The sequence below is a fragment of the Dermacentor andersoni genome, chromosome 1 (assembly GCF_023375885.2).
Source record: "Dermacentor andersoni chromosome 1, qqDerAnde1_hic_scaffold, whole genome shotgun sequence".
Taxonomy (NCBI): domain Eukaryota; kingdom Metazoa; phylum Arthropoda; class Arachnida; order Ixodida; family Ixodidae; genus Dermacentor; species Dermacentor andersoni.
Genome location: NC_092814.1, coordinates 199,834,814 through 199,852,601, shown reverse-complemented (window position 1 = coordinate 199,852,601; position 17,788 = coordinate 199,834,814). Strand labels below are relative to the sequence as shown.

The following is a 17,788-nucleotide window of genomic DNA, read 5'->3' as shown; positions in this document are numbered from 1 at the left end:
TTGATGTTTCGCGAGCCAAGCTTCACGCAGCTTCTTGTCCTGCGGCTACGTCCGGCCTTCTTGTCCGGAGGCTGACACCGGCCTCCGTTACGTGCGTCCGGCACTGCGGCACCGAGCAGTAGCCTACCATGTTGCGCGCCTTCAAAGGCAGCCACTACCTATTGTAGTGCTTTCAAGCGTTGTAAAGGAGACACTCGAAGCGGGAAAATCTCGCCACTAAATGAGGACAGCAGCGTACGAGGGAATTTAAACTCTCGTTTTCAGCTCGCTTCGGCGCTCCCGAAGCAGCCGACGCGGCCGCTATATCCACGTGATCCCTAATAGGACGTCACGCCGACGGTGGCGCCAGCTTTTCCAGTACGTGGTGGAGCTCGAAGCCAATAGGTGCATGTTACAAAAACGCAGGGGGTCAAAATTAAACCGGAAGCTTCCGCTATAGCATCTACAGTTGACTTCGTTAATTCGACCCCGACGGGACCGACGAAATTGATGGAATTATCCCATGTGTCGAATTACACAAGATGCAGAAAAAAACTGCTACACTGCTGATTCATTTGACATTTTCCCGTTTCTAACATGCCCCCTAATCAGACGCGCGCCCACTTTGTGTGTCTAAGAAATATTTTTTAACGAAAAAAAAAGGACACTGCACGCTGCCGCGCCGGCGGACCGGAAGTTCGTCAGGAAAGGTTGCTCCGTGCGGGTCGGCCTGTGTTGCACAACGGCGGCTGGCTTCCTAAACTCAGCTTCGCCGCAGTACTACAGTGTAGCAGTACATCGGTGTTGTAGCCGCAAAGGAAGTTTTGGTATCGTGTCCGATTGCACAAGCGCAGGCAATATGCGGGAAAATTTGCTTAAAAGAAGCAGGCGCATGTTAGAATCGGGTAAATACCGTACTAGATATTGTGAGCTACAGTTATTGCTCGAAAATCTTCCTAAGACAGAAAAAAAATTGGCGTTTTCGATGGGATTTTCTTTTTCTTTACGTGTGTTCAACTCGTTCACTGTCCCCAAAGAGACGCCTCTAAAGGGGTCACTATATATAAGGATCAAGCGCGCACGTGCTGGCTGCTCAAGTTGCTATCATGCTGATAACGCGCATGCCGTTCATTACTGGAAAGTACCGGGCTCGCAGCGTTAAAGAAAGGAAACGCATCAAGGCAGAAGAGTACGCATTTGGTCTGGTTGGTTCATGATTACGAGCAATAAAAACAGCGCTAAACGACAGGACAAGTGAAGGGACACAGACAACAGCGCTGACTAACAACCAAAGTGTCTTTATTCTTTCAGTCAACATATATATGCTCCGCCGCTATCTCAAACCACAGAATCAACAGAATTGGGCAATTGTTAGCGCTGTTTTTATTGCTCGTAAGCATCAAGGCAGATGACGATTATTGTTGTGTGGCAGAAGGGGCACTCCAAAGGGAGTAAACTCTTCTTAGAGTGTTAGGCAAAGTTACGCTCTTTGGGGTGTATCTCTGCCACACAACAATAATCGTCATTTGCCTTGCTTGCGTTTCCTATCTTGAAAACGCCGCACCGGCTACTTTCCTGTCGAGAATGCTATATCATGATGATAACGCGCATGTTGTTCGTTACTGGCAAGTACCGGGCTCGCCGCGGTAAAGAAAGGAAATGCGGACAAGACGGATGACGATTATCGTTGTGGCAAAAGGGTGTAATTTTGCTTAAGAGTGTAGACAAAGCTACACCGTTTGGGGTGTATCTGCCACACAACGATAATCGTCATCTGCCTTGCACTTTCCTGTCGGGAATACTACACTCTTAGAAAAATTTACGCCTTTTGGGGCTTATCTTGTCCCACAACGTTAATTAATCGTCATCCGTATTACCCTCGTTTCCTTTCTTTAATGCTGCGAGCCCGGTACAGCCCGGTACTTCCCAGTTACGAACGGCATGCGCGTTATCAGTGTCACGCAGATTCTCGACAGGAAAGTAGCGAGCGCCGAGTTTTCAAGAAAGGAAACGCAAGCAAAGCAGGGCCGCTATTTTGTAGCGATGCCTTATGCCTTATTCTATGCTATTCTTATCATCCACCACACACGGCCGCCTGATCCCGTTGATAATGTGGGCAGACCGTCGCTCTGACTACTGGCCAAGCGCGAAAAGCCTGGAAAAGCATAGAATCGGAAAAGGCATCGCTACACAGATGACGATTATTGTTGTGGGCCACGATTGTCGTTGTGGCAAAAGAGTGTAATTTAGCTTAAGAGTGTAGAGTGTAGGGCATTGCACTTTTAGGCAAAGTTACACCCTTTGGGATGTATCTCTGCCACACAACGACAATCGTCATCTGCTTTGCTTGCGTTTCCTTTCTTGAAAACGCCGCGCCCGCTACTTCTATTCCTTTGAAAGCGCGAAAGCGCACTTTATAATCTAACGAATCCAATCCAATCCATAGTGCTCAGGGCGTCTCGGGCAGATAGGAGACTTCATGCACGGTGTTTTTAAGGTTGTTTTGCGTATTATGTGGTAAAATAGAGCAAGACAAATTGTATAGAACCATGCTCATAGTGGTTTCCCACTATACCGCGTCTGCGTTTTTAAATCTGTTCACTTATCTTGTGTTTGTCCTTTAGCACACCAATGTTCTTCGAGCAGACGTGCTTGCGTGTGTAGGTCCGGTCGGTCGTGTCAATGGCGTCAGTGAACAACACAAGGATTTCCTTCTCGAATTCAACACCGGAGCAAATTCGGAGAGCTAGAAAAAGACAGCCATCTGTTCTAAACGGAATCAACAGCTCATATGAAGACAGGAACAGCGATTACTTGTGGTGCGTACTGCCTCTTCCCGCGAGCTTGTGCATTTGCGTATCCTCTACCGCCAATGCCTTTTTGCTCAAAGTATTTCACGGTCGGCCTGGTTTCCTGTGTTTTTATGAGAAGTGCAAGTAACTGCCGAATTTAAAGCCATTTCGACGCCCTGCTGAATAAACATGTAGTATTTTACTTCAGCCACTTATTTGTGAGTCGTGTATATTGCTCGTCTGCCTGCGAAGTTTTAAAAAGTGCTGTTAACAAGACCAGAAACTCTCGTGTTGGTTTGATTCGTGTGTAAATCTTACTCTGCGTGTTTTTATCCTATCTTGCAGCCCAATATGCTTCGATGTTATTGAAGAAGCTCACATGACACCTTGTGGACACACTTTTTGGTGAGCAGTCAATGTGCCTTCTGTTTATACGTGAGCCCAGCGCGAGTTTCAGAATATTGCTTTAAAGTCCACTTTGCTTACTTCCAGCTACAAGTGCATCACAACAGGCCTGGAATACAGTAACCGATGCCCAAAGTGTAATTTTGTGATTGAAAAGAAGGAGCAGATCTATCCAAACTTTTTGTGTAAGTCATTCATTTTGATGCATAGCGAATGATAGTTGTACTTCATAGCCATGAAGCTTAAACCGTTTAAAAATATGGAAATTTAGCTAGTCACTTTCTATTGGTGTCTAGAAAAATAGTTTTTGTCACAGAGTGCTTGCCAAAAATGGTCACATGAAGAAAATTTCATTGATACAAATATTAAATATTGTGTTCTCTAACAAGCATAACAAAAAAGGTGGGACAGTACCTATTAGCAGTGCTGCTTACTGTGATAGCACATAATAGCAGCTCAGACCCCATATTTTACAGGACTGAAGTCCCATGAAAATTAAGAATATTTGGAGGAGGCATAGTGTTCTGGTGATAACTTATGGAGCTTTAGAAATAGCCCATAGAGGCTGTGACTGAATGTGTTATGAATGAGGTTGCTGTAACCTTAGTGCAGTGTGTAGCTATAATGCTTGTGATAGACCAGTAGATTTTTTTTCTTCTTTTGCCACAATCTAAAAAATTATCTGTTTAGCTATGGCATCAGATGGAAAGAGACCTTTTGTTTCTTGAACACCTCTGTTATGTAAGCTGCAATTTTATATCTTAGGCGGAGGTGCACTTAAGGAAAGGAAAAGCCCAGAACTTTAGGCTCAGAGTTCAACACTCCCTATGAATTTTTGCTTGAAATATCTGAGAAAACCACCTTATAGCTTTAATAAAGACAGGATTGCTTTTTCTGGGTCTTTTCATGCTTCCTTGGTCCAGGTACAAACCAAGGGGTTTTGAATTTTTCTTCTCTTTTCCTGGATCAGAGTTGTTCTGAAAAGCTTTGTTGCATTTAGAATTTAGTATTGCGAGATTGGCTGACCCTTGCATGAAGCCACTTAAAGGTACTCTCATAAAAACAAAGTTTTGTTTCACTTGGCCCCTGAAAGGCTGACTTAATATTAGTGCATGTACAACGCATATGCAAACACTGTCAAACCACAACTTTCCCATTCCAATGCACACACTTTTTTTATATCCTTGTGCTTTTCTCTCTCCTTCTTAAATGGCACATTGGAGGAAAAAACAGGGATGGCTGACATTTATTTCAGTTGCCTTTTTCTGCGTGTTAAAATCTAGCATTTGTTTTTTCTACTTGCAACATATCAGAAGAGTTGGTATTTCCTAGACATGCCCAGTTTTGTAATAGGTCCCAGCAGTAGTAAGTTTCTGCTTCTCAAAGATGTCCAGTGATCTGTACTTAGGTTTTGTCAACTTGGTTGTCTTTAGTTTACATTGTGTACCTTGAATTTTTATGGACCGACTTGGTTGTTTAGGTATTCCATAACCTGCCTTGCCATTGAACAGACATGCCTATGCTCATTGTGCCCTTCACTTGCTGTTAGTGTTTTCACATTGGCAAACGGTGATGTGCCATTCTCTTGTGAATACTGTATTGGAGTCCTAACTTCAAATATTGCAATTGTGAAACTAATAAAATCATGCAATATGCATTCTATGTGTTCTGTGTGGAACAAGTTAGGAATAGATGAGCTGGGTTATTCTCAAGTGTGCAAGCATTTCCTTGCCCGTTCGATAATTATTGCTACATTCTTCGGTTAGCTTCTGGAATAAGGGCAATCCATAGCTATTCATAGTTAGTAGGGGATGATTATAATAGTTACATGGGGCATTGCAGTTATGATACTCTGTTGGTACGGTTGGCTAGAGCAGTTCTTTTACCTTCACTGCTTGGCATAGGTATAGATGTAGTGTTTCATTTCTTCTGTCATCTAGATCCCCTTGTTCAAACCAAGCATCTGTGATCCAGAGTAAAGGACATGTCGATAATAGTCAGGTTCCTGTGTTCGTAGAAGTGCAGTGACTATTGTAGGACTTAAAAATCTTTGAATGGAGAAAAGGCATAGCCTAGGTGAGCAGACGTCTTGTATGTTCCTGGCCTTCAGTGCAAGAAACCAATGCGGATTTTGAAAACAGGTTAATCATTTCAGCAGTAATACTGGCACTTTGAATGCATTCACAGATGAAAACATTGTCCTGAAAAGTGTTACTCATTTCCAGCATTTTCCGTCCCAATGTCGTGCTAGCATTGGGACTTCTCTCCTTGTATTCCAACCTCTATATATTATAATAGCCCATTGAGGCATGAATTATGATGGACTGCCTATAAATGTGTCAAATTTATACAACTTCATTTTAAGGCACTTGACACTCCTCTGCAGGAAAGATGGAAGGGGCTTAGGGCATTGTGATGAGTCATCATAATTAGTAATTAATTATTTGTTTATTGTGCTGTCAGTAATGCACCGTTTTTGTGTTAAAAAAGTTCAATCACAGGCTTGAAGAACACGCACAATTTCATTATTGACTGCATGCATTATGAGCAAGGAAAAATTATTCTTTCTACTTGCTGCCAGAATGCGGCATGTCAAACGTCCTGTCAAACATCATACCACTTTCAGCAAAGTGGTCTTCTGTAGCAGCATGGAGCACATTGGAAGTGAAATAAAGACACATTGAGCATGTAGGGGGTTCAATTCACCTGAAGCTTAATGTGTGCTGCTTTTTCTTGGCCACCACTCGACAGAACTGGCAAAAACAAGTCGGGCCCGCAAATGTGGACGCGGCACCTCAAGGGGATAGACTTTCCATTTGGAAAATATGTCCGCTTTGTTTGAAATGTCCCGATTGTTACAATATTTTAATTTAATGGCTTACAAATTCTAAGCAGGCCTTAACAGAAGATTTCTTGCCTAACTCAAGTTAAAACGTACATTTTCAGATAGTCTACCTTCTTAATAGTGTGACTTAGTGGGTGCGGTATTTGCTGCTAAGCTTGTGGGTTTAATTCCTTGCCATGGTGGGCATATTTCAATGGAGGCTGAGTGCAAAAATGCTCCTGTACCGAGCTTTAGGTTAATGTTAAAGAACCCCCCATATTCAAAGGTTCATCTGGAAACCTCCACTATCGCATCTGTCATAGAAACTATGTTGCTTTTGTACGTTAGTCTCCGTAAATTACGCTTGGATTGCTTAAGGGAAAATTGTCAGTTTTCTTTTAAGTAATTTTTCACAGCTGCTTTTGCTATAGTGGTTTTAGGCGGCGTTTTTTATTGTGATTTTTCTTTTGTTATTTCAGTGAATGAGCTTATTACAAAGTATAAGCAAAAGGCCGCTGACAAGAGGCTGAAGTTGCAAGGCGTAAGTGAAATGCAGAACTTCTGTAATATTTCTTTTTCTCTCTCATCAGAATCAACAGCATGTTCATATGTTTATCATATTTTTTCAGAATAACCCAGTAGTGTCAGAATTACATGAACTTATTCTGCAGGAGTCTGACAGCATGAATTTGAATGATGTCTACAATATGCTGGATGTTCTTTCAAAGAAGAAGCAGCAGCTGGAAGCTGTAAGTTGATTTCCACCCTTGGCAGAATGAAACGTAGACCAAGGTTTTTGGAATCCACAGATTTAGTATCGTGCTTTGAGCGTGTGCTTTCAGTATGTTGTATTATGTCGGGAATAGTTGCACTTTCACAGTTTAAAGATGTACAGTTTTCAAACTTGTATGTAACAAAATCATATAATTAATTAGTTCAAACAAATTACGTTTTTGGTAGTTTTGTAATTGATAGAGTAAATTTTTTTACACGTTAAGGCTCACACTTCCTTTTAATGAACTGGTTACTTGTAACTGCTTACTTTATTGATGAAAAAAGCTGTAACAGGCGACACAGCTTTGAGCCCTTGAATTCTGTGAGCATAGTTTAATTCCACAGATGAAGAGACCATCTTTTGTGGCGCACCCTCATGCTACCACTTCACAGATCCGGCCCATGGGATTTGGCAGGTCTCCCCAGAAGTTGAGGGCTCAAAAATAAGCCTATGTTGTGATAGCTATTCCCATCACTCTGTTGTTGGGCAAAAGCTGTGAGCAAGGTCTTGAGGTTATTGTCAATCTGCTTAAAAGGCTCCTCACCAAGCCACATAGCAAATTTTGGTTATACACTAGAAGTTGTTACGTGCCCTCAAGGGAGCGTTCTACCACAACAATTTTTTTAATTGGTTCATTAATAGCCAAGATAGAAATACTTCAGCGCCGCTAACCCATGATTTCAGGAGGCGAGCGCCCTTGCCAACATAGACACTCTCTCCACTTGCCCTGTCTAGCCTAAATTGAATTGAATTCTGGGTTTTACGTGCCAAAATTAGGATTTGAGTATGAGGCATGCCGTAGTGGGGGGCTTCGGATTAATTTTGACCACCAGGGGATCTCTTAATGTGCCCCCAAGGCACGGGACACGGGCGTTTCTGCATTTCGCTCCCATCGAAATGTGGCTGTTGTGGCCGGGATTTGATACCACAATCTTGTGCTTAGCAACGCAACACCATAGCCGATAAGCCACTGCGGCGGGTCCCGTCTAGCGTTCTCATACCAGAGCTGGAGGGTTGCATGACGTGTACGTCATGGGCCCCGCCTTCTTTTTTTTCCTTGCTTTTTTTTGCTGTTTGGTGCACTTCCGCTGACTGTCTCACGTGCGAGCTGTTGTGTTTGTCTTGTCTCACACAGCGCATGTTTTTGCATGCTCTGCACGAGAATATCTGACTAGTGGTATAAGTCAGTGCTACACGAACAGCGAGGCAGACGCAAGCAGATCACAGAGCATGATCGAGCTCTGGAGCGCATTAGAAAATGACAGTTTTGCTCTCTGCGTGTGTGACTGCACGAATGTGAACAAGCAGATGAAACGGAAGTATGTGTCTCTTGCTACGGTATGAAGTAAAACAAAGACACACAGACATTCAGTTTGTAGGTTTTATTATTTCTCTAAATTTTGATTTGTCTATTTAAGCAACGCATTGAACAAATAACTCCTCTTGCCTTGAATAATTCTCAAAGTCACATGTCACTATGAGCAATGTCACAGCACTGCCATGTCGTAGGTGTACTCGTGCGATATGCCTTGACTCTCCAGCTGAGAGCGCGGCGTCTGTGAGGAAAAGGGCAAGCGGCATTTAGTTTGAAATTTAAGCCCTTTCTGCGACGCGTAGGGACGTAATACTTATCAGACGCAATGGTTAGCACGCATTGTATGCACTATGCTTGTCAGCTCGAAATGGCCAGACCTGTTAAGGGGCCTTTTAATAGGGTTGGCTTGTTGATGATGCTTGGTCATCTTTTGGTATTTCTTGCCAAAGGGTAGCAAATGCATCCACGCACACCTTGCACCTTCGCCATGAAATAAATATTGTGCTGTCCATAGCAGTGTGGCGATTATTTGAAAACTTCAGATAACAAATCAAATATTGTTTTATTCAATTCTTTCCTTGAATCAGATAATTGCTAATTACAAATTGAAATATTTTTCCTATGGGTTTTTATTATTTTATATCGTCAACTGTGCATAATCAAGCATAAAGCTAAAGCTAGAATGCGACTTTTATTTGGGCTGTAACGGACATAAAGCAGAAGTTACGTGGTAAAGCACACTCCATCACTTGGGGAGCCAGACTTCGGTGAAATCATGGTTGTGAGGATTCAGATTTCATCCAGACAAGACATTCAGAAGTGGGTATTGTTTTATACGGTTTATGGATGCTGCACCTGTGTGCTTTCTTTGGATTAAATTTGGGTATGCTTTGTTGCCGTAACATAGTTGCGGCAACATAACTGCAACTGTTCCAACTAGATAAAAAGTCACTTTTCTGGCTTTCCCGTCATTGCAGAGGACTCATGTTTATGATTGCCTTGATAATATACACACAGGTGCTAACTGGCCCACGAGACCACATTTCTATACTTTGTTTTGATAATTCATGGCCGTGCATGCTACAAAGAGTCCTTAGTATGCGAACAGTGTGCTTATTCATTCTTCTCTATTTACATAAATGCTACCAAGAAAAGAGCTTGTCGCCCTGACAAAGGCATGTCCTCTTGCTGGAACATTAGCTCCAGCTCGGTTCCCTTATTCCTAGGCTGTTTATCACTTCAGGTCTCCATATTATGACCCATTTGTCCTTAATTGTAATGCTCCATGTGTGTTTTTAGTAAGCCATCCTTCATTATTTGCAGTGTAACAACACAAATTTGCTAATGTTGTAAGTACTGTGGTGTGAACATTGTTTTTTAATAATGGTGAAAAATACTGTTCAATATTTTAAATTGTCAGGAAAGTATTCTCAATATTCTATTTGCTTCTGGTAGTAATAGATTTCATCTAAAAAGTTTACTCTTCGCACACCTCTAGCTGTCCGTGATAACTTTGCCACAAAGCCGAATTATTTGTTTTTAATTTGAGTTCTTTGTGTCACCTCATGCTTTGAGGAGCTTGAGGAGGATCCTTTTGCCAGCCAGAGCAAGTGTGGTTTACTTTGGATTATTATTTTTATAGGATTGTAAAGCAGCACAAGCACAACTTCTGAGAGAGTTTCTACAGCAAGTTCGCAAGCACAAGCAAGAGGTGACCTGCTTTTTTCTTTTCTTTCATTCCTCTTCTTTCTTATGTGTTCTTCTTGTAGTGCTTTTTTTTCTTTTTGTTAGTGTGTTAAAACATTCATTTGGTGTGATCTCTTTTTAGCAAATGCACCAGCTTACCTCTGAGCTGAGCTTCATTGATCAAGACCTGAAACGGGTTGAGGTAATTTTGCCTTTGTTTTGTTTAGATCGCGGTTAGTTCATGTACTAAAATGACTCACTGAAATTGTACGAGTTTAACCCTTATGCAGAAGGAAGTTATATATGAACTTGTGTAGGTGATGGACATGCCCCAAGTGCACTCAACACTACTATGAATGGGTTCTCGTTATGGGAGAAGGGCTCATAGGTATATGCTGGAAGCCAATAGATAAATTGCTCATTAGCATATAAACTCATGTGTAACACTTCGCAAATTTGTGGCAGTGATGAGCACTCTGCATTAGCCGGCAGCATTGACATGTTTGCCATCGTTAGGTGCCCATGCATGTTTCACTTTTGCATGTTAGGCGGTGGATGCATAATTTGTGCTTGATTGCAACTAGTACATGGTTGCTTGTTTTGGGTCTGGTGAGGAGACACAATCTCTCTAATGCTATTCGCTATATGCTTAGAGGAATGAGTTATTAGATAGGTTGACTCTTTTGAATGTGGCATTCTTTTAGCTTTATTGCATGGGAGAATATTAATTTAATAATTTCATCGGTCTTAGATACTTATTTATACAGTGTATTTTCCTCATTTGTGTCCAGTAAATGATTTGTTGGTCATTATTAGCCTTGTGTTTTAATTAACATTTTTCCGTGCACACTTTGGGGGCAGTTGTGTATAAATTGGTAGTAGTCATGCAATAAACAGGCATGATTTGAGCATTAACTGGCTCGAATTCTGCAATTACTGGAATTGAAAACCTTCATGTTAAAAGAAATTTTTTGGGGGAATCTTACCTGATTAATGAGCTATGTGTTGCTTAAGGGGCACTAAAGTGAAACAATATATCAGTTTAGACTAATGAAACATTGTTTGAGAACCCTGCAGGCAGTCATTTCAAAAAAATTGTTTCATTATTAGATGAGAAAATGAAGGTCCAAGTATCAGTATTAGAATTTCGCACCGAAACCCCAGAGCCGGTACGTCAGCATGACGTCAGGGATTCCAAACTTTGTTTTCGCATTTGGGCCGTGGTGGCTGCATAAAGGTTCCCAAAACTTGCCATGTTTAATATTTGGTTCCTTTAGAACACAATCTGAACCGCTGTATATAACTAGTAGGCCCTAGAAGATGCCATCGAAATCCAAGACGTCACAGCCCCAGGTGTGGGAACTTAAGTAGGCGTCACCACCCGTATTTCGTTTTTGCGCTTTTTCTGGCTTACCAAATGTCTTATCGTTGTAAGAGCGGTGTTTTTGGTGTTGTGGAACGGTAATTTACTGATGCAGAAGAAATCATTTTTTACTTTAGTGTCCCTTTAAGTATGGACTGTGTAGTAGCCATACATGTGTATCGGCAAGCACACTCCCAATTTCTATACTCCATCCCAAGTAGAGTTCCTTGCAGTGCTGTGGAGGCTGCAGGATTCCTTAGCCAATAGGAAGAGTGAAAGCACCTCAATATGTATTCAGCCACGCTGCGTCATCTGCTCAGAGTCCGCTCGCTGTCCTGTTAATTTGTGCTCCTCGAATCGGTGGGTGCCTTCATGCAACAAATGTACTGGTACTGTGACCACAGGCCACATTTGCATGAATGTGACACAGGGGCGTCGCATTATTTGTACTCTTTCTCGGCAATTTCTTGCTGCCTCATTAGCCTGTAGCCTGGTTGCACACTCTAAATATGTTCACCTGCGCTGCATCATTTGGCTGGCATCCAGTTGGCATTTGTTTGCCATCTTGCTGTCTCTCTTATGTTTGGAGACCCATTGGTACAGTGAAAGCTCGCTGGCACTTGAGAGAAATGTGGTTCTCTTCATAACTGTGTTCATACTGGCACTCTCCCTGCATTGTTTTCTGTCCGCACCAAACACATTTAATGCTAGGAACTTTGCCTGTTCTGGACAGTGCAGGATTTTTTATTTGTCCGGCGCCATTTACTCAAACAATAGTAGATTACTCCATGACAGCTGTTACCATGATACATTAGACCCACTGTGAATATGCCATTTCTCCACTTTACCACAGTAGACATGCTGAGTGATAAACATTTTAGCATACTGTCATTGCGCGCTGTGCTAGAGCGTAGTATTAAATTGATGATGCAGTGAAGAGTTAGGCTTTTAGAGCTTTCTGCATCGCCAATGCAGTGCTAATGGTTGTGGCATCATGTGGTAGGTGGAAGTCAAACCACTTTTCTGGCTTGACACCATCTTTGTAGGCCTAGCAGCATCAAAACAAGCAGCTTATCTGAATAATAATGACAAAGCATACCTAATGATCTGTCCTCAGCGTAAGATGAGACTATGGAGTGGCTGATTTTACTATTTATTTTGTGCTGGCAGGGCAGAGGTCAAGTCGCAAGTGCAAATTTGAATCGAAGCGAGCAGTCTGGGCCTTGTGGGCGCTGCCAAATTGTTACGCAATCATGGTTACTGGCGGTAGCCATTATAATAATTCATGGCATACAACGCACATGCTCTGAGGGCCTCTTGTATTATGTATCATAAAAAGCTAAAACTCTGTGATCTCTCTAATAATCAGACAGTTGCGTCCATCATAACTATATTGCGCTACGCAAGGTTATTGCCTATGTTATACCCCATACCTCCTGCAGTGCTGCAAGTTACTTGTGAGATAGGGTACAAAAACAATGATGCGAGAAACTAAAAATGTTGTTACTGCAATACATTGTATGCATAACTTTAGGCAACGAAAGGGAACATAAAAGGGAATATGAAGGTGAAAGGGAATGTGAAAGGAAACATAGGAGCATGTGTCAGATAGCCTCAAACCCAGCTTGGGGTGATGCATAGCTGCCGCCGTCAAAAACAAAGTGGAAAGGGAGGCAAAGCTAAGTTCACCGATGACACTCTCGTCCCACCTGCATTTCTAGAACACCACAGGGAGCATCTCATCTGCAACTGACAGTGAGAATGCCTGTAGATTTCACAAGGACTGGCAATACGCTTGAATGTACTGATGAATATACCACTGCTGTGAAAATGGCGGCAATGTCGGCTTCCAACATGATGCTACCTGCTTTGTAGAAACAAAGCGCAGCCAGAGCGCCATCAGTGAGCTTAACAATGCCTCACTTTACATTTTATTTTTGACGGTGGCCACAGTGTATCACCTCAAGCTGGGTGACTGACGGGCTGTCCCGTGTTCCCCTTCATATTTCTAACGATAGTACTTGACTGTGTGTTTCTGTAGCATTTACTTGTGTGTTTTGCACACAAGTCTTTGTCATAGCAGTAGTGCAAAAGTGACAGGACAGAAAGAAGAGAAATACAATATTGTGCCACTTTTGGTGTTGCCACAGTGACTATGATATACCTAGAAAACAAGCAGGCACTTCTACTCGGCCTATACCAGTCTATACTGTATTTTCATTCTGCGAATAAAGGTGTCCCACATTCATGGAGAAGGCTTCAGCAAAAAGAAGAAAGTAGCACACCAAGTTTTCTGTGCAATATTGTAAAATAAAGGTTGCATCATTTACATGATGGTATTAATTAGCAATAGTATGTGGCTTTGAGAGTTGGTGAAATTCACTGATATGAACTGCATGCTGCCGAGAAAAATTGTCATTGCTGCACAGTTTTTAGTGTCGAGAGGCGTTCTAGTTTAATGAAACCTTTTGATAGCAGGGCACTGCAGGGAGAGGTCACACAGCTCAGGCAATGCAGGCACAAAGCTTCGACTAACATGTTGTCATCCTCTTCCTTGAAACAGTGCATACTGCTCGTACTTCTCCAGTACATTATAATTTGTTAAACTCTACTGAAACACCCCCTACTCAGGCCTTTAGGGGTAGGGGGGTAGCAAGGTATTCTGTAAATGACCACTTAATGGACTGTCCATTTTGGCCACCGCTGATTGGCCGGAGCTGAACCAGAGAGAAGGAAATTGGTTGTGGGTGCCTGTTTCCTTCTCACCAGTACCTCAGCCTAGCCAATCAGCACTTCAGCAGCAGCTGAAATGGAGATCTCCACTAGGTGGACATTTATAAAATACTCCCCCCCCCCCTGCACCTGTATTCAATGAGCTTTTGTTGTGAATATGCTGAGCAATTGACGTGTTAGTCACATTAAGCACATAATTACATTAAAGGTACTTTCTTTATATGTAATAATGAGAAGACTGTGGTGCTTCTGTGGAAGTCAATTAAACTGTGTTGTTTTATTCTTTTCGTCAGAGATTGTTTGCCAGGTCTGTAAGCCATGCCACCACTAACTTGTATTGTGCACCAAAAATTCATCACATGTTCTTTATTTGTGCGGCACATGGTGTACATTGCTGTAGGTACTACTCTGCAAGACCAAAGTTATAGTTGTGTACTATGTTTTCTATGTGGTTCATTTTCGATAAGGAATTGTACTGGATGCGTTTAGATTATGGGGGGGGGGCATGTGTAGCACACACAAATTTTGCTTTGCAGTATCCTATAATAAAACTGTTAAAGCTTCCAGAGTGCAAAGCATCACTGCTCAATTTTTAGGGGGTCGTCTGGCTTGTGTGACTTGGGTACATATTTTTTGAAGTAGGCGTTGTGTATAATATACATCTGTTTTCTTTGCATAGTTATTGATATTTCTCAAAGGCTTACAATATTTTGGGATCACTGCCTTGCAGGAAAGTTCCAAGTCTCCAGATAATTGTTGGCTTGTTGATCCTGCATCTTGTTTAGCTGGTGGGGATGCAGCCAGTACAGCAAATGCAAGCACCATGCAGGATGGGTTCAATGGCAGCAAGCATGTAAGTCTTTTTTTTGTGTGTGCCTGTTTAAAATCTGCAAATGATAAAACAGCATTATTTTGGAAACTTAAATTTACATTTTGCATTCTTGTTTGGTTTAACTGGTGCAGTGTGGGGACCGATAATGTGCACAGGCAGACCAGAATAAAATTGAAAACAAGAAGCAAGAGTAATAGACCTCTTACATGTAATTACTTGAAATTCCAGCGCAACATCTTGGCGCTAAATATGCTTTAGCCCCAAAACTAAGCATTTGTGAATGTACTGCAGCAGTGCTGCATGCACTGGCAAGTTGGAGGTGGAAATGCACCTTCTAGTTTGTTCTGTCATGTTATGTTTCATTTCAGCCTGAAACTGCATTTGGCAGCAAATATGTTTTCATAATGAGGTCACCACAACACAGCTAAATTTCTTCCCCATTTAAGCAGGCAGTCAAAAATCAAAGTGGGCACTATGCAGGTCTTTGCATAACTTGCACATACGCTGCCTCAATTCCAGACTATGTTCTTGGCCTAGAAGAATTTTTTTGGGTGGGTGTAATTTTAATACTTTGATAACTTCTGTGGGCAGGTGCACTTGTAATGCTAAATTCTGGGGTTTTATGTGCCAAAACCACAATCTGATTATGAGGCACTCCACTAGTGAGCAACTCCGGATTTATTTTGACCACTTGGGCTTCTTTAACGTGCACCCACTGCATGTCACACGAGCGTTTTTGCATTCCACCCCCATCACAATGCAACCGCCACAGCCAGGATTGAACCTGTGACCTTGTGCTCAGCAGCACAATGCCATAGGCAGTGGGATATTTTTTTTTTATTTACAGATACTGTCGGTCCACATCAGGACCAAGACAGGAGTGGTAACAATATATCAACATACAGCAAGCAGTGAACGGAACAATAGGATACCGCGATACAGCAATATATGCCCTATTGTTGAAAATATTCAGACAAAAGTTCGTAAAACTGCTCACAGGTCCCTGCGTTTACAATGTTTGCAGGGAGACGATTCCAGTCACGTGCTGTCGAAAGGAAGAATGAGTACTTGTAGCAATGCTTGTGAAATCGATTTTCCTTAACATGTCTGCTATGTTTATTTTGCACTATACGGGTCTTAGATTCATTTATGTAGCGAGACTTATCAACAGGTAGCAGCTCATTAATGATTAAATAGAAAAGGCAAAGTCGTTTTTCCTTCCTCCTGACATTAAGTAGGGGCAGGTTTGCCCTCGCGTAATGTGGTGTTACGGCGTCTTGCTGGCGGTATCAGGAATAAATAAACCGCAATGCACGTCTTTGAACTTGCTCCAGTTTTGACAGTGAATCTTTCAAATACGGATCCCACACTTCACAAGCATATTCTAATATTGGGCGCACAAGCACTTTATAAGCAGTCAGTTTCGTGGCTGGAGACGCTAGTTTAAGGACACGTCGAATATAACCTAATCTCTGGTTGGCTTTCCCTACTACTTTTTTAATGTGTGGTGTCCAACTAAGGTCAGATGTTATTAAAATTCCGAGATATTTGTACTCGGTTACACGATGAAGTGGTTCACCTTGTAGAGTGTACGTGAATGACAGAGGTTCATGTTTGTGTTTGATGGTCATACATACAGTCTTTACTGGGTTAAGAGACATCTGCCACGTGTCGCACCATTGGTGCACTTTTCCTAAGAAGTTATTTAAATGTATCTGGTCACTAATAGATTTCACTTCTGTATATATGACACAATCATCTGCGAATTACCTCGCTGTAACTGTGGCCGATTCTTCGATTAGGTCGTTAATATGTACCAGAAACAACACAGGCCCAAGGACTGAACCTTGAGGCACACCTGATTTGACGTCATAAACCCCGGACCTATTTTCATCAATACTGTCGAACTGTCGGCGATCAGTAAGAAAGTCCTCCACCCATTTGACTACACCTGTATCTCCTAAAATAGCCTTTAGTTTAATTAACAGTTTTCTATGATTAACCTTATCAAATGCCTTTTTGAAGTCGAGAAAGATCAGATCTATTTGTCCCTTGCCATCGATAACTTTGCTGAAATCGTGAACACTTTCTAGTAGTTGTGTTACGGTTGACAAGCCCTCGCGAAACCCATGTTGATAGTTACTAAGAATTTTGTTCTGTTACAAAAACAGCCGAATGTACTTAGAAACAATATGTTCTAGCACTTTACAACAGCCGGACGTTAGTGCAATGGGCCTGTAATTGGCAGTAGACGTGGTGTCACCGTCTTTAAATACTGGTATAACTTTACTCATTTTCCATTCTTCAGGAAGTGTGCCTGACCGTAGTGGCTTCGTGAAGATAATGAAGAGGTACTTCGCAATCCATTCAGCATACTTCTTTAAAAACAAATTTGATATCTCATCAGGACCTGCCGATTTCTTTGTATTTAGGTTCAGCAGCAAGTTTAATATTCCTTCATGCGTTACCCGCAGTTCCTCTGCAACTGGTAGCTGTTGGCGTACCTCAAATTTTGACTGCTTTCTATCAGCACTGGTGAACACACTAGCAAAAAAGTTATTGAAGGCGTCCACTATATGACCTTTACCCTCAATAAGTCCCTCTTCTGTGCTTATTTTAGTGACTACCTTCTTAGTTGGAGCCAGGTGCCTCCAAAACTTTTGGGGTGATTCACGTAGAAAAGTATCCATAGTGACACCATAGTACTTGTCCCTGGATTCCTTCATCGTTAACTTTAGCTGTTTACTTGAGTTTGACATATCATCACGAAGAGCGGAATCATGTGTATGCTTATAAAGTCCCCTACGCCTTGCCACTTTTCTTTTCAGTTGTATGATCTCTCTCGTAATCCATGGGCCATGCATTCGTTTTGTTTTACATTTGAGAGGTACATAGCGGCCTATACATTTGTGAACCTTGAAGTTTAACCACAACTCATCGATATGCGCAGATTCATCTTGACTTAATTTTTCAAACTTCTCAAAAGAGAAGGCTAGTTCATCTATTATTGCAGTATCATCAGCTTCATTAAACTGTCTGTAATATGAAACAAGCCTACGGACCCTTGAAAAGGAAGTTATATTT

At 41.9% G+C, this 17,788-nt stretch overlaps 1 protein-coding gene across 5 annotated transcripts in view; it reads left to right on the top strand.

The window, feature by feature from the left end:
- The first annotated feature begins 2,421 nt into the window (after positions 1 to 2,421).
- Positions 2,422 to 17,788, top strand: part of LOC126546880 (E3 ubiquitin-protein ligase COP1-like) — a 63,064-nt gene continuing 47,697 nt past the window's right edge. Inside the window, exons 1-9 of one of the 5 annotated variants that reach the window (XM_072288833.1) lie at positions 2,422 to 2,476; positions 2,644 to 2,798; positions 3,117 to 3,176; positions 3,264 to 3,361; positions 6,480 to 6,541; positions 6,630 to 6,749; positions 9,733 to 9,801; positions 9,919 to 9,978; positions 14,603 to 14,725. In XM_072288833.1, the coding sequence (XP_072144934.1) occupies positions 2,459 to 2,476; positions 2,644 to 2,798; positions 3,117 to 3,176; positions 3,264 to 3,361; positions 6,480 to 6,541; positions 6,630 to 6,749; positions 9,733 to 9,801; positions 9,919 to 9,978; positions 14,603 to 14,725 (765 nt within the window). In that variant the 5' untranslated portion in view covers positions 2,422 to 2,458. Of the gene's footprint in view, positions 2,477 to 2,603; positions 2,799 to 3,116; positions 3,177 to 3,263; positions 3,362 to 6,479; positions 6,542 to 6,629; positions 6,750 to 9,732; positions 9,802 to 9,918; positions 9,979 to 14,602; positions 14,726 to 17,788 lie in introns of all 5 variants that reach the window. The other 4 variants (XM_055062948.1, XM_055062946.1, XM_055062949.1 and 1 more) reach the window with 4 other exon arrangements.